Source organism: Glycine max, chromosome 9, assembly GCF_000004515.6.
Source record: "Glycine max cultivar Williams 82 chromosome 9, Glycine_max_v4.0, whole genome shotgun sequence".
Classification (NCBI taxonomy): domain Eukaryota; kingdom Viridiplantae; phylum Streptophyta; class Magnoliopsida; order Fabales; family Fabaceae; genus Glycine; species Glycine max.
The window spans coordinates 16,287,251-16,304,023 of NC_038245.2; the positions used below are offsets into that span (position 1 = coordinate 16,287,251).

General features: G+C 37.7%; 1 protein-coding gene across 1 annotated transcript; it reads right to left on the reverse strand.

Annotated features, from left to right (window-relative positions):
• Nucleotides 1-114: 114 nt before the first annotated feature.
• On the reverse strand, nt 115-4,583 carry LOC100807286 (bHLH transcription factor RHL1). Its single transcript, XM_003533839.5, has 7 exons — nt 3,685-4,583; nt 3,499-3,600; nt 3,224-3,400; nt 2,820-2,885; nt 2,031-2,096; nt 1,759-1,827; nt 115-907 (listed from the first exon to the last, which is right to left on the reverse strand). The coding sequence occupies exons 1-7, from the start codon at nt 4,240-4,242 to the stop codon at nt 473-475; spliced, it is 1,473 nt and encodes a 490-aa protein (XP_003533887.2). The 5' UTR covers nt 4,243-4,583; the 3' UTR covers nt 115-472.
• Between the last annotated feature and the right edge of the window lie 12,190 nt (nt 4,584-16,773).

The window sequence follows — 16,773 nt, forward strand, 5'->3', positions numbered from 1 at the left end:
ATAATTTAAGGCTTGATATTTATAAGTGAATGGAACGCATTAAAAAACGTAAACGCGCGTACAAAGTCAAAGACAGTCCAACTTGTTATTTAGACGGAAACGAAAAAGCAAAAAGAGAAGAAATCCACTAATTTTTTTTCAAGAAAAAACAATGAACAAAAGAAACCAAAAGCGACAGTTAATAATAATAATAATAATAATAATAATAATAAACAAAGTAGGTAATTGTCATGGTGGAGTTTTTTTATCATTTGGCATGGTGGAGTTTGTGATTGGTTTGTTCAGAGGTAGCATCATCAGCCAAACAAAGTCTAGGTAAATACGGCGTCGTCGAGTCCTCCGTATCCCTGACGCCTTATTTTCGTAGACTTTAACGGCTCCTTTTTTAAAAAAACACACGTCATTTTCTGTCCTTTGTCCACTTTATGTTTTTTTCTTTTTTTTTTCCTATAAAGTCACACAAACGCTGTCATCACGGCTTCGAAACGGAGGCAGCGTCCTTCACGGCGGCGGAGCCGTCGTTGACCGCGACGGCGGACTGCACCGTCAGCACGGACATGCTCGGAGACGACGGCCCGTCACCAGCGGGGTTGGCGGCTGTCGGAATCTGGGCGGCGGCGGCGGCATTGATCAAGGGGTTAACGTTAACGGTAACGTTCCTGGTGTGACACGTGGCAGTGGAGATTGCAGTGGCGAGGGAGATTGGCATGAGGCAAAGACCCTTCCCTTGAAGGTACTGCATGGCGGAACCCATGTCTTCTTCCATTAGTTTCGCTACCTGGTGCTCCGTCATCGTTAGGCTGTCGTTTGAGGGTGTTGTCGCTGACGTTTGGTTGGTGTTGGAGTTTGGAGCGTGGGCCCCACCGCCGTTACTGTTGCCGTTGGCTTGGATGCAGTCACCGCCTCCCTGCAAACATAAAACGGTCACGTGACCGTCGGTTTTTGACGGAAAGTGGCGAAAATAAAAGAAAAAGAAAAAGAAAATAGAAAGAAAGAAAGAAAGGCCCGTCTGTGCGTGAGAGAGAGAGAGAGACAAGGGGGAATCTGAGAAAGTGGGCACGCGTGCTGCTTTTGGATTGTCGTTTTGTGGTGATTGAGAATTTGAGAATTTGGAAATAAGCCAAAGCCAAGTGAAAATGTTTTGGGTGGGTTGGTGGGGATGTGGCAAAGAAACAAAGACCCATCTCTCTCCGACATCTTGATGGATGGTGCGCAGTCTGTTCCATATTTTCTTCATTGCTAGTACTTTTATTTTTTTTGTTCTTACAGAAACCCTCTCATGTTTTCCCTTCCATTTTATCCTCTCAAAGTTTGGTTCATTCAAGTAGTGTATAGCCAGCAAATAATTCTAATATAAAGAAACCTCTAGCTTCTCTTTGTAGTGTTTCTATTTTAACAGAAAATTTACAATAATTTTTCACTAGTTTCTTTTTATAAGGGAGGAGCAATGTAAAATAGACAAAATTTGAAGTGTATATATATATAATCTGTGCTAACATTATTATTACGGTTAGGAGGAACAAAAATGCTACAAAGGAAAATTATCTGTTGAAAATTTTCCGTGGGTTATTATTAGATAACTCATAATTTTAAACACTTTACTAATATTTATTAATTTTTTCTCTTACATCATAAATTTTTTATATTTTTTTCTTTTTTTTCTATACCTTGAATAACATATTGAATGTTGATCTAACATTTTTGTTATTAGATAGTAAATGAAAATGGAAGAGCATTTGTATAGTAATAAGTAATAACCTCAGAGTACATATCAGCAACAAGGGGAGCGACAGCAGCTGCACCGCCCAGTCTGCTCATGCTCAGAACCTGTAACCCAAGCAATAACACAATTTAATTATTTTATTGAAGTTAGGAGTCAGTAGAATTTAATAAGCACAAGCCCATACTTAGTTAGAGTCTCTAATTAAATAATCAACTGGGGTAATTAAAATATGCTATTAATTGATGCTGATGAGGAACAAAATCAAATAAAGAAATGCTAGTACAAGAGAAAAACGCGGGATGCGCACCTTGACTTGGAGCTGCAGGAACTTCACGTAATCGATGATCTCATCTAGCATGGATGCCTTGTCTGTCTGTCATTCCACAAACCAAACGAATATTTCAATTAGCGATTGACCCATATAATGTTAACATATAATAATGACAATAATATTTGCAAATAAACATTATAATAGTGATATTAATTGTTCATATGTTATGTCTAGACTACCCTTTCAATATCACTCAGAAGTCAGAATAGCAACCCTTCTTGGTCCCTACCGTGACCATTGATCATTGTGGGATGTGGGACCTAAGCCCCTCTGCTATCAAGCTTAGTATTTCAAGTACGCAAACATCGTATGATGAGAGGGCAAGACAAACACTCAGCACCTCTTCACCACCATTTTTTTTGTAAATATTAATTATTAATTTATTTATTTTTATTAATAAAAAAATTTAAATTTAGGATATCTTTTTTATTCACCGTTAAATCAATCTTATAATTTGTTATTAGAAGTTACCAACCATTTTTTTTTCATGTTACACTAACATGGAAATACATAACAGTAACAAGCTTTGTATATATAAGAAAATGACATTAACAAATAACAACTAGTTTATTTTACTAGCATGATAATGACCCATTTGCCCCTACATAATTACACAGCAAAATTACTGTTACTGTCTTGCAAAGTGCCCTCATCGTGTGGCCGATTATTGTGACTTCTGTTTCAATTTCTTTTAATATGTAATTAACAAGAAAAAAAAAACAAACAAAATTTGAGGATTGATTGCCGCGGAAAACGGGCATTTACCTTGTTGGCATTGGGAACCAGTTCCTGTAGGGCCTTCATTCTCTCTGCGATTCTCTCCCTTCGTAACTGCCACAAACAGCATATTCAACCAACTTCAGAATAACCAAAAAAAAAAACACTATTTTCTGCTTAACTTCCCGGGAAACAAATCGATTCTGTCCTATTATTGTGGCATTTGTTTTCGTTTCTTTTATTTTTCTTTCAAAACTCACAATTCACAAACCCTAGCTACAATTAATCTCATTATTCAATCTGTCACTCACTAGTCACTGCTACTAGTTTCATTAAATAATAGACTAGGATATTGTTCACAACATGAAATTATTGGGCTCCATTTCCCGAACATCTAAAGATGCTATTAAATGAAGCCAAGAATTAAAGTCAGAAACAAAAACAGCAAGTACCCTTTCAGCGATGCTGTGTGGGTCCGTGGCTTGTCCTCTCCTAGCTCGAACCCTTTGCCTTGGCTGAGCCGGCGCGCCGCCCGCGGCAGCGCCACTCCCCGGAGCTTGGTTCGTTGCGCCACCGCCACCAGCTGGTGCCGCCCCAAAATTTTGGCCTTGCATTGGATTCGAACTTCCCTGCCATCCAAATAAAAAATTAATAAATTAAATAATAATAAAAAGGTGAATACGAAGAGTAACTTTTTTAAAATAACTTAATCACTCTGTAAAAAAACCTGAGGGTTTTGAAAATGCTGAGTCTGGTTCGAGGATTGGCCTGCGCCATGCAGAGATCCGGCGAACCCGTTGTAGAGAGCTTGGACTGAAGCCTCACCACCCTAGAAAAGAAAATTTTGGTATAAAATTATGAAAAAAACAAAAGAAAAAGAGAAATTTACGGTTATAGTGTAAGAGTGTGGTACGGGATTGGGGGATTTGAAGGAAGAAGCGTCAACGACGTCGTTTCCAGGCAAGGAAAGTGGCATGTTGAGAAGACCAGAGTCTCTAAGGAGTTGGTGTTGGAGCATGAAAGCCGCCGCCGCGGCGTTTTTTGGGGCGTTGTTGGGGCTGATCTGGTGGTTGCGGAACTTGGAGGCTAAGGTGGAGTGCTCGTCGAAGGAGGGAAAAACGACATTAGCAGTAGCGTCGTCGTTGTTGTTGGACGGCGTCGTTTCGTCGGGGGGCTTGATGTCGTTGGGGGTGTTAGGGTCCCATAATAATGGCTTGTTATGGTTGAGATCTGTCCAAGAGCAGGAAGAGAGCATTTGTTCGAGAAAGTCGTCGTGAGAAGTTGAATCAAAGTGAGCAAGTTGGTGTTGTTGTTGTTGGTGTTGTTGTTGTTGTTGGTGGTGGTGTTGGTGGTTCATGTGTGAATTTTGGATCTGGTTAGTGGTGTGATTGTGAAGGTCTTGAAGGGAGATTTGGGATGAAGAATTTAAGAGGGAGTTGAGGCCTTGCATTTCTCTGCTACAGGGTTGCATAATTATATATCCAAATTGTGAAAGAGTTATGAATGTGATGATAATGATAAAGGACAAGGGTTAGAGAGAGTCTTTGATTTGAGAGGGTTTGCTTTTAAATGGGAACTGAGTCAGAGTGGGAGAGGAAGTGGAACTAACGGAAAGAGCATTGTGTTATGAGAAGTTCTCGGGTTTCTGTCTTGAGGATCGGAACTCGGAAGCGAGTTTTGTTTCTGTGCAAGAGTGTATGGAAACTCTATTTTTAAGTTTGGTTGGAGTGGATATTTTTAAATAGGAGAAGATGAACCGTCCCCAAAGAAATAAATCATAATAATAAATAAAAGTAAAAGAAGAAGGGTTTTATTTTAATTTGTTGATGAGGGGGCAGTTTGGATTCGGATTATTGCGATTTTTCTTCCCGTCTTGTCTTTATCTTTGTTTATCCAAATATACACTAAAGTCCTCTTGCTGTTGGAGAATGGAAATGCCAAGCCGAACATGTTTTTTTTTTTTCCCTGGGGTGCTTGAGGTTAAAAATGCGTCAGAAATTGCACTCGGCTTTTAGTGAAACGTTTGATTCTAAACAATAATGTTTTTTTAAAAGAGGGACCCAAGTCCGAAACAACAAAGAAAACTAACTACCAAACAAAAACAACCCCATTGGCATCAACCAACAATAGCAAAGACAAAAAATGTTATTTACATATTATAGCAACCCCATTGGCATCAACCAACAATAGCAACGGTTAAGAATTTTATAATTTCTAATTAATTAATATATGCTACATATTATATTATAACATTTATATTAGTTATTTACATTTATATGGGTTTAATATAAAATGATTTAATTCAATAAGCCTATTAGATTGCCAACAGAAAATTGAAATGAGCGGAAACCAGTTTGACCCATTAAGGGATAATGGAAACCCTAATAGGTTAAAACCTAAGACATGGTTATGATCCTCAATACACCAAATCAAGAAACAATTCCTCATCTCCCCATCTGAAGAGAAAACAAATGTCCTATATAAGAAAGAAGGTGATTTGGTTGAGGAAAGTCATTAAACCAATTGTCTGTAATCATCGTAAGATTTCACTACGTATTGATCAAGCTCTATGGATCTAGGTATTCCTTAAAACCTCTTGATAATCTGACGTAATGTGTTTTGGTACTTATTTAGTATTTTATAAGGTTTATTAAAAAATTCCAACAAGTGGTATTAGAGCCACCATTACTGTTAAATTATTAGGATTTAAAGTTGTTTGATATGTATTATATCTAGATCGTTTTAGTTGTATGAACCCTAATTTTATTTTGGGGAGAAACTATTTCGATCAATAAAATTGTAAAACCCATAAATTTATGTGTCATGGTTGTAAAGTTTTTCCTTTTTTTTTTCAAATGAATAAAAAGTCTCTGCATTTGATTTACGGGTTTGTACACAGTTTTTTAGTTTGTGACGCGCGTGCTTACATATTATTCTATTTGGGATAAAGGTTATATGTATCCAGCGTTGGTTTTCTTGAACAATATATATTTCGTGAGCAAGAAAGTGTTTTTTTTTTGTTTTATACATATAAGATTTACGAAAACTCTTTATGTCAAATACAAAGCCACACAGGGACTTGTATTTTTATATAAGGTCATTGTGTGCGATTTGTGAATCTATATGTATGTCATTATCATGATGTTTTGTACGAGGCACAGTTTCATATATATATATATATATATATATATATATATATATATATATATATATATATATATATATATATTTTGTTTATATGAATCTGTAATAAGGTAATGGTCTTTGGTCTTATATGAATAATTTATTGTTTCTTTTTTGCCAACTGTTTTTCCTTCATGAATCGGTGATAGGCTGATAGTTTATGATATTCTTATGGTTAGTATAAATTTGTGATAGTACTGTGGTATATTTGTTTTAGATGCATAATTAGTTTACTATGATGTTATTTTCAAATATTTACTGCTATCATAATTGGGTGCAAATTTAACCATTACAGATTCTTTCCATTTATTTGCGTGTCCGGTAATTTTAATTAAATTGATTGAACCATTATGTTGCCAAAGTAACCTCTATTGTGTAAATTGATTTAATTAAATTGCATGGATGTTAGTATGGAATTATTTATGCAAATTGTGTTCGACCCAAAGGAAGACACAATTTGACCAAATAATAACATACATGCGATGATAAGTATGTGACAATTATAAAGTTTTTTTTCATGTGAATAATATTTGGTCCAAAGAAAGACTATTATTTGACAGAACTAATTGTCAATATTTGATCATTGCATTGAGAGTACCAATTACAAATTAATTTCTCTATCCAAAGACTAGAATTAATGTTGTCATGTGTATCTTGTGATGGATCTGTTATGAGAAATATTTGCATGTCTTGTTATATATACTTTATATGACTTGCTTGATTATTTGTGAACATGTTATTAGTTTTTTTTCTCTCTCTTTAGTTAATATTTTCAGTGCTGCCAATGTTATTGCCCAAGTGAATTCTATCCCAATGCTGAATGGGACAAATTTTAAGGTATGGAAAGAAGTCGTAGAAATTGTTCTTGGCTGTATGGATTTGGACTTGGCACTAAGGACGGAATGACCCATTTCCACTCCAGAAACCTCTAATGAGGTAAAAATTGAGAAGTGGGATCGGTCCAACCGAATGTGCCTTATGATCATGAAGCGCTCTATTCCAGAGGCGTTTCGAGGCTTTATTTCTGAGGGTCAAAGTGCAAAGAAATTCCTTGAGGAAATTGAGCAATACTTTGCCAAAAATGAAAAAGGGGAGATGAGTAACCTTTTGGCTAAACTCATCTCCATGAAGTATAAAGGCAAAGGGAACATAAGGGAGTACATTATGGAGATGTCCAATCTCGCATCGAAACTCAAGTCACTTAAGTTAGAGCTTGGTGAAGACTTGCTACTGCACTTGGTTTTGATCTTGCTTCCTGCACACTTTGGGCAATTCAAAGTGAGCTATAACACTCAAAAGGACAAATGATCCCTCAATGAGCTTATATCTCACTGTGTGCAAGAGGAGGAGAGGCTGTAGAGACATAGGACTGAGAGTGCTCACTTGACTTTGACCTCTCAGAATAAGAAAAGGAAGAAGACTAAGGGTGTTGCGGAAGGGACTTCTCAGCAAAAGAAACAAAAGAAGGATGAGGAATTTACCTGTTACTTTTGCAAGAAGTCGGGACACATGAAGAAAGAGTGTCCCAAGTATGCCGCATGGTGTGTGATGAAAGGTAAATTTCTTATTCTAGTTTGTTCTGAAGTTAATTTGGCTTTTGTACCTAAAGATACTTGGTGGGTAGATTCTGGTGCTACTACTCACATAAGTATGACTATGCAGGGTTGCCTGTGGAGCTGACCACCAAGTGATGATGAAAGGTTCATCTTTGTGGGTGATGGCAAGAAGGTTGCAGTGGAAGCTATTGGAATTTTTAGATTACAGTTAAAAACTGGATTTTATTTGGATTTATTTGAAACTTTTGTTGTACCATCTTTTAGACGGAATTTGATTTCTATTTCAAGTTTGGACAAATTTGGATTTTCTTGTTCATTTGGAAATAATAAAGTTAGTCTCTACCAAAATTCAAATATGGTTGGTTCTGGTTCTTTAATTGATAATCTTTACATGCTTGATGTTGTTAGTTCCTATAATGAAATACTCCAAATAAGTTCACATGGTACAAAATGAAAGTTGAATGAGAATTCAGCCACCTTATGGCATAAGCATTTAGGCCATATCTCTAAATAGAGAATTCAGAGATTTGTGTTGGATGAAATTCTTGACCCTTTGGATTTATCGGACTTTGAGGTCTGTGTTAAATGCATAAAGGGAAAATGAACAAACATAAGGAAATTAGGTGCCAAAAGAGCTAAAGACGTCTTAGAACTAGTGCATACAGATATTTGTGGTCCTTTTCCTACAACTTCTTGGAATGGACAATAATATTTCATTACGTTCATAGATGACTACTCTAGATACAGTTAACTATATTTGATACATGAGAAATCCCAATCCCTAGAAGTTTTTAAGACTTTCAAGGCTGAGGTTGAACTTCAACTTGGAAAGAAAATTAAGGCTGTCAAATCTGACCGTGGTGGTGAGTACTATGGCAGATATGATGGATCAAGAAAACAACGTCTAGGACCTTTTGCGCTTTTCCTCAAAGAGTGTGGAATTGTTCCACAATACACTATGTCGGGCAAACCTAGCATGAATGATGTAGCAGAATGAAGAAACTGAACTCTTAAGGATATGGTGAGAAGTATGATTAGTCATTATTCTTTGCCAGAGTCACTTTTGGGAGAAGCCTTAAAGACCGCAATTTACATCCTTAATAGGGTGCCAAGTAAAGCAGTTAAGAAAACCCCTTATGAACTTTGGACTGGTAAAAGGCCAAGCATTAAACATTTGCACATTTGGGTTTGTCCAGCTAAGGCATGGCCTTATAGGCCACATGAAAGAAAGTTGGACTCAAGAACAATTAGCTACTATTTTGTTGGCTATGCTGAACACTCTTGGGGCTATAAATTTTACAATCACACCTTAAGATCCTTTTTCGAGACGGGAAATGCGAGATTTCTTGAGGAAGTTGAGTTTGGGAAGAAAGAGAACATAAGTTCTTGTACAAAGTTGGTATTTTGTACGTGTCCGACATTGGTATTTTGTACGTGTCTGGCGTTTGTATTTTGTTTTATACATATAAGAACATAAGGAATGTTGTCTTTGAGGAAGAACCTGTTATCTACAGTGATCAAGTCCTCGTACCTATAACTATTCAAGACACAACTCCAGTAATAGAAGACAATGTTCAAACTATTGAAATTATTCCAGAACAAGACAACAATGAGGTTCTCCCTCAAATACCTTTAGAGTAACCTCAAAAACCTCAAGAAGTGCCATTAAGGAGATCCATTAGAGAGAGGAGAAGTGCAATCTCAAATGATTATATTATATTTCTCCAAGAACATGAGGATGACGTTGGTTTAACAAAAGATGATCCAATCAACTTCTGCCAAGCTATGCATAGTTCTAACTCTATAAAATGAATTGATGCCATGAAGGATGAGATGAAGTCTATGAAAGACAATGAAGTTTGGGATCTAGTCGAGTTTCCTAAAGGTGTGAAACCTATTGGTTGTAAATGGATATTTAAAACCAAGAAGGATTCAAAGGGTAATATCGAGAGATATAAGGCTCGTCTAGTTGCTAAAGGCTTTACTTAGAAGGAAGGCATTAACTATAAAGAATCCTTTTCTCCAATATCTTCAAAGGATTCGTTTAGAACTATAATGGCATTGGTAGCTCATTTTGACTTAGAGCTACATCAGATGGATGTCAAGACTGCTTTTCTAAATGGTGACATTGAAGAAACGATTTATATGGTGCAACCAGAAAACTTTATGTTAGGTGACTCAAAGTCCATGGTATGAAAACTAAATAAATCCATTTGTGGTCTCAAACAGGCTTCCCGTCAATGGTATTTCAAGTTCCATCAAGTCATTACCTCATACGGTTTTGAGACAGATGTAGTTAATGATTGTGTATATCATAAGTTCAGTGGGAGTAAATACATATTCTTGGTATTGTATGTCGATGATATACTGCTTGCTAGCAGAGATATAGGCTTCTTATAGGAGACCAAGAAATTTCTAACAAATTTTTTTTTGAAATGAAAGATCTTGGGGAAGCTTCTTTTGTGTTAGGTATTAAGATACTACGAGATCGCTCTCAAGGTATCCTAAGGTTGTCACTAGAGAGCTATATCGATAAAGTACTTGATAGATTCAGCATGAAAGATAGTAAACCAGGAGATACCCCAATAGCTAAAGGGGACAAATTCAGCCTCAAACAATGCCCCAATATTGTCCTTGAAAGAACTAAGATGTAGAAGATTCCCTATGCGTCAACAGTAGGAAGTTTGATGTATGCTCAAGTTTGTACTCGTCCTGACATAGCATTTGTCGTAAGAGTTCTAGGCAGATACTTAAGTAATCCTGGATTGTAGCATTGGAAGGCAGTGAAACGCGTAATGCGTTACTTAAAGAGAACAAAAGGCTACATGCTCATTTATCAGAAGTTTGACAATTTGGAGATCATCGGGTACTCAGACTCTGATTTTGCTGGATGTCACGACAGAAAATGCTCCACTTCTGGATACATATATATGTTGGCTGGAGGAGCTATCTCTTGGAAGTTTACCAAACAGACTCTTGTAGCTTCTTCAACCATGGTTGCGAAGTTCATTGCTTGTTTTGAGGCATCTAATCACGAGATATGGTTGCGGAAATTTGTCACTAGTTTGCGTGTGGTCGATGGCATTGAAAGACCATTGAAAACTTATTGTGACAATAACTCTACAGTTCTTTACTCCAACAACAATATGAGTGCAACCAAGTCAAAATTCATTGACATCAAGTTTCTGGTTGTGAAGGAAAGAATTCTGAATAGGAAGATTTCCATATAACATATAGGGACTGATTCCATGCTAGCTAACCCACTTACTAAAGGTTTGGTACCTAGAGTTTTTCATGAGCACACTGCTCATATGGATGTAGTTCCTAACAGTACCTTAGTTTAGTGGAAGTCCCATTTATGTTTTATATCTTATGTTTTCCATATATTTGTATTGTTTGGATTTTCTGCAGAAATAAAGTTGATATTTATCATTCTATTCTGAGCTTGTTTTGTGTGCAATATTTGTATTGCACTTTGGATCGATCTCTATAAAGAATAAAGTTTGGACTAGCTGGAAATAAACATGATTAAGATGACATTGTATGTAATTTCCATGCCGCTTATCCATATTTGATCTGTCATCGAGTATGAGTAACAGTGGTGACATTGTGACTTAGTCACGCTGAATTGTAATGAAAACTGCAGTGGTTTCCTGTTGCTATATGAGATGGACCAGATTGTATAAAAGAGTCTAAAAATAAATAACATATGGTTGCGCGCCTAAAGAATTTTGTGACATAAATGTCTAAGGTTAATATGAAGCCCAAGTGGAAGATTGTTAGAAATTTTATAATTACTAATTAATTAATATGAGCTACATATTATATTATAACATTTATATTAGTTATTTACATTTAGATGGGCTCAATATAAAGATCTAACTCAATGAGCCCATTAGACTGCCAATAGAAAATTGATATGAGCTTAATGAGAAGAAACCAGTTTGGCCCATTAGGGGATAATGGGAACCCTAATAGGTTAAAACCTAAGACATGGTTATGGTCTCCAATACACTGAATCAAGAAACAATTTCTCCTCTCCCCATTTGAAGAGAAAACGAAGGTCCCATAAGGAAGAAGGTGATTTGGTTGAGGAAGGTCATTAAACCAATTGTTCGTGACCGTTGTAAGATTTTACTGGATGTTGATCAAGCTCTATGGATCCAGGTATTTCTTAAAACCTCTTGATAATCTGACCTAATGTGTTTTGGTGCTCTTTGGTATTTTATAAGGTTTATTAAAAAATTCCAGCAACAACAACATTGCCCTCCCTCAATATGTGTGAGATGCAAATATCTCCCTCAGCCTTAAACCGCTATAAGATTCAAACCAGTTGGGCACAAGGATGATAAGGAGTCACTCCTATTTGAACCATATGCACTATAATACTCAAATCAGTTTCCACCCTTAAATTTGAGAAGCCTTTCGACAGAGCCATTTGAATACCATGAAAAAAAGCCCAAAGCTTAGCCCGGACAATAGTACATGACCCTAAAGCACAAGAGAACAAATCATGATGGTTACCAAATATCATCAAAATAAACAACTACAAATCTACCTATGAAATCCCTTAAGACATGATGCATAAGCCTCATAAAGGTGCTTGGTGCATTAGTGAGCCCAAAAGGCATCACTAGCCATTCATACAAACCAAACTTGGTCTTGAAAGCAGTTTTCCACTCATCACCCTCTTTCATCCTGATTTGGTGATATCCACTTTTAAGATTAATTTTTGAAAAGATGTTGTGATGTAAGCTCCATTGGAGCTTGTAGGCCTAGGATCTTCTTCATCAATGGATTCCTTTGCTTCTTGAAAGATGAATGGCAGCGGAATGGAGAAGGAAGAGAGAGAGGAGACGCCATTTCAAGGAGAAGATGAGTCTAGAAAAAGCTCACCACCATAGGAGGCCATGGATAAGAGCTTGGAGGAAGAAGGAGATGAATGAAGGGAGAGGAAGAGAAGAGCACAAAATTTTGTGCTCTAAAAGAGCTCTAAAATTTGAAGTTTAATTTTCAAATGATCAAAGTTAAAAAAAAAATGCACACACATGACCTCTATTTATAGCCTAAGTTTCACACAAAATTGGAGGAAAATTTGAATTTCTATTCAAATTTCACTTGAATTTGAAATTGAATTTGTGGAGCCAAATTTTGGAGCCAAAATTTCACTAATTATGATTAGTGAATCTTAGCTATGGTTCAGCCCACTGATCCAAGATCAAGTCCAAGATTCTCCACTAAGTGTGCTTAGGCGTCATGAGGCATGTAAAGTATGAAGGACATGCACAAAGTGTGACTATATGATGTGGCAATGAGGTGTAGCAAGAAAATGCTCACCTCCCGCTCTAAAATTTAATTGGATTAGGCTTCTCCCAATTCAATTAAATTTATTTCTCAACACATACATCAAATATTCACTTAATGCATGTGAAATTACAAAACTACCCCTAATACAAAAACTAGTCTAGGTGCCCTAAAATACAAGGGCTGAAAAATCCTATATTTCTAGGGTACCCTACCTACATTATGGAGCCCTAAAGACAAGGACAAAATATAATGACATCCTAGTCTAATATATACAAAGATAATTGGACCCAACCTTGGCCCATGGGCTCAGAAATCTACCCTGAGGTTCACGAGAACCCTAGGGCCTTCTTCAGCAACTCTAGCCCAATCCTCTTGCTCATGGCTCTAGTGACTGGTCCCTTCCTAGGGAGGATTGCATCATCCCCTTCCCCTTGAAGAGGATTTGACCTCAAATTTGTTAGTTCCTCCTCTCAATATCAACTCTACCTACAAAAGGAATTAAATCAGAAATGTTAAAAGTGGTGCTGACTCCATACTCTTCTAGGAGGTCCAACCTATAGGCATTGTTATTGATCCTCTCTAAAACCTGAAAAAGTCCATCCCCTCTAGGGCTAAGCTTGGATTTCCTTTTAGTAGGGAATCTATCATTCCTAAGATGGAGCCAAACCCAGTCACCCTTATTAAGAACTAGCTCTTTTCTTCCTCTATTGCCTTTAGTTGAATACACCTTTGTTTGGTTCTTAACCCTCTCATGCAACTTCTTTACAAACTCTGACCTAGATTCCCCTTCTTTATGTATAAAAGAAGTGTCCAATGGGAGGGGAATGAGGTTTAACGGTGTTAGGGGATTGAACCCATAGACAACCTCAAAAGGGGACTGCTTGGTGGTTCTATGAACCCCCCTGTTATAGGCAAATTCTACATGAGGAAGATATTCATCCCAAGACTTATAGTTGCCTTTCAGAAGAGCCCTTAAAAGGGTGGATAAAAACCTATTCACTACCTCTGTTTGCCCATCAGTTTGTGGATGACAAGTGGTAGAGAAAAGAAGTTTAGTTCCTAGCTTAGCCCATAAGGTTTTCCAGAAGTGGCTAAGGAACTTAGCATCTCTATCTGACACAATGGTCCAAGGAAAACCATGGAGTCTCACAACTTCCCTGAAAAAGAGTTTTGAGATGTGGGAAGCATCATCCACCTTGTGGCATGGTATAAAGTGTTCCATCTTGCTAAACCTATCCACCACCACAAAGATAGAGTCTACACCTCTTTGGGTTCTAGGAAGCCCAAGGACAAAGTCCATACTAGTGTCTACCGAAGGTGCAGGGGGGATGGGTAAGGGTGTGTATAGCCCATGAGGCATCACCCTAGATTTGGCTTGTAAACAAGCCACACACCTAGTGCAATGCTTATGGAAATCTTTGTTCATATGGGGCCAATAAAGCTTTTCTTTGAGTAAGACAAGGGTCTTGTCTATCCCAAAATGGCCCATGAGCCCACCCTCATGGCTCTCTTTCACAAGTAATTTCCTAATGGATCCTTGGGGTATACAAAGCTTTCCCTCTTTGAACAAATACCCCTCAGCCAAATAGAATCCATCTTGGGTCCTGTCATACCCTAATTTCGTCCGGGGACCTTTGCTTGATGACATGCAACTTTTGTTTGGTCCTTGTGAGGTGCTTGACACTCATCATTAGGCAATTTGTGAAATTCCGGGACATGCCAAAAAACAAAAGAAAATATTGATGCACAATCCGTAAAGTTCCGTGACACACCGGAAATCAAATGGGAGCATCGTTGCACAATTAGTGAGGTTCCGTAACATTCCGTAAGTCAAAAAAGGGGATGATTATGTAATCCGCAAGGTTCCGTAACATTACGGAAAGAAAACAAGTATCGTCACGAAATTCGTAAGTTTCCGTAACTTTACGAAAAAAGAATCACCAAAAAAAGGCAAGGGGGTGTACTTAGTAAAAATGGGGGTGCAAATAGCAACCAGGCCCACTTGGGCCCTCCAGAAGATTCCTCCAGAAGGCTGTTGCTTTTGGAGGAAGCAACCCTGCTCGCCTGGGCGAGCTGAGCTCGCCTGGGCGAGCTGGGTGGCAAGCTTCTCCCCCAATTTTCTATAAATAGGGGGAGAAGTGAAGTGAAAAAGGGTTCAGCCCCTTAGGCACTTATCTCTCTTTCGAATTTGCTTGGAAAAATTGTTTCCATGAAGAAAATCTAAGCCGAGGCGCGTCCGAAATGTTTCCGTAAGGAATTTCGCGAAGGTTTCGACCGTTCTTCGACGTTCTTCATTCGTTCTTCATCGTTCTTCGATCTTCAACAGGTAAGTACCTCGAACCAAGCTTTTCGATTCATTCTATGTACCCGTGGTGGTCCACATTGTGTTTCGTGTATTTTTATTCTCGTTTTATTTACTTTTTATACCCCCTTTTGACGTGCTTAAACCATTTTATTTAAGTCATTTCTCGCTTAAACTAAAAATAAAATAAATTTCCACCGATCGTTTGAATTGTATTATCCGTTAACTTCGGTTAAAATGAATTCCGACCGTTCGGTCGTGCTGTAACCACGTTGGAAATCAAAAAAGGGTAAAATAATAATATAATAATAAAAAAAACCTTTTAGTAAAATAAAGCGAAAAATCAATTGGACGTTTTCTCTTTGGGATTTCTCATTCTTAATCGAATTGACTAATAACTAAAGTGAAACTAAGGCTAAAATCAACTCGCCTAGTCAAGCTCGTCCATAAAAATAGGTTTTTGAAGTTTGTCATTTCAATTTCTTACTAAGTAAAATTGATCATTTTCAAGGTCCAACGCCTTAAAATGATCACCTTGAAGTAAAAAAGAATCACTTGATAAAAAAGAACTACGTAGGTCTGATTTCCTCTTCGCAATTGAGGAATACGTAGGAGCAAAGGGAAACACCCTTGTCGACCACAAAAAGAGAAAAAATATAAAAAGGGTATAAGGGATATAAAGACATAAAAAGGGAACATAAAAAATCAAAGTCATGTTTGCACATTCGATTAAAGGCTGTCGTCCCTTGGGACGGACGTGTGGGGTGCTAATACCTTCCCCGTGCGTAAATACAACTCCCGAACCTTTCACTTAAAAGTTCGTAGATCGCGTCTTTTCCGGTTTTTCTGACATTTTCCTCAAATAAACGTTGGTGGCGACTCCGCGCGTATTCCTTTCGTGGAACACGCATCCTGCGAGTCACGCGTCGCCCTCCCGCCGAAGGGTAGGTTGCGACAGTTGGCGACTCCACTGGGGACTGTTTTTAGAGAGTTAGGCCATTTAATCTTGTGCAATGCTTTACCATGACTTACTCCTTTGTTGGTTTCCCTTCATTATGTTCTTGTGTATATAAAATCTTTGTTGCTTTTAGTGCGTTTTAAAATATATGCATGAGGTAAATATTTATTCATTTGATGCACACAAACACCAACACTATTTGCACACACTGTGAGTTGAAAAAGGGCCCTATACCCGGGTTCATGGGAGCATAAGGAGTGGAGGTGGATCTGTGATCATGCTAGGTCTCCGACTTGCTTGATTATAGTGAACCCTCATCTAGAGTTTTCCTCTTTGAAAACATATTGTTGCTAGTAGTCCCTACTGCTGCCGTATGTTCTTCGAAGGGGATAATATCTCTAGAAACTATCAAGAGAGATATGACTACCTTGGGGGTTATCACTAAATGCCTAGTTAGTTCTCTCCCTTATAGGTCCCTTAAATAGGGGCACAGAGCAAACACGCTGCGTGCCATTTTTCACACTGCCATGCATAAATATCATATACCCTTTTGCTTATGTTCAGTGAATATTGTCATGCTATTGCGCCTTTTGCATATGCATCGCATAGGGGTTCTGTCTTGATCCCCTCTATAGACAAATCAATGGAAGGTCCGGGTCACCGTTTTAAATACATACATTGGGGAACTTTGCTACC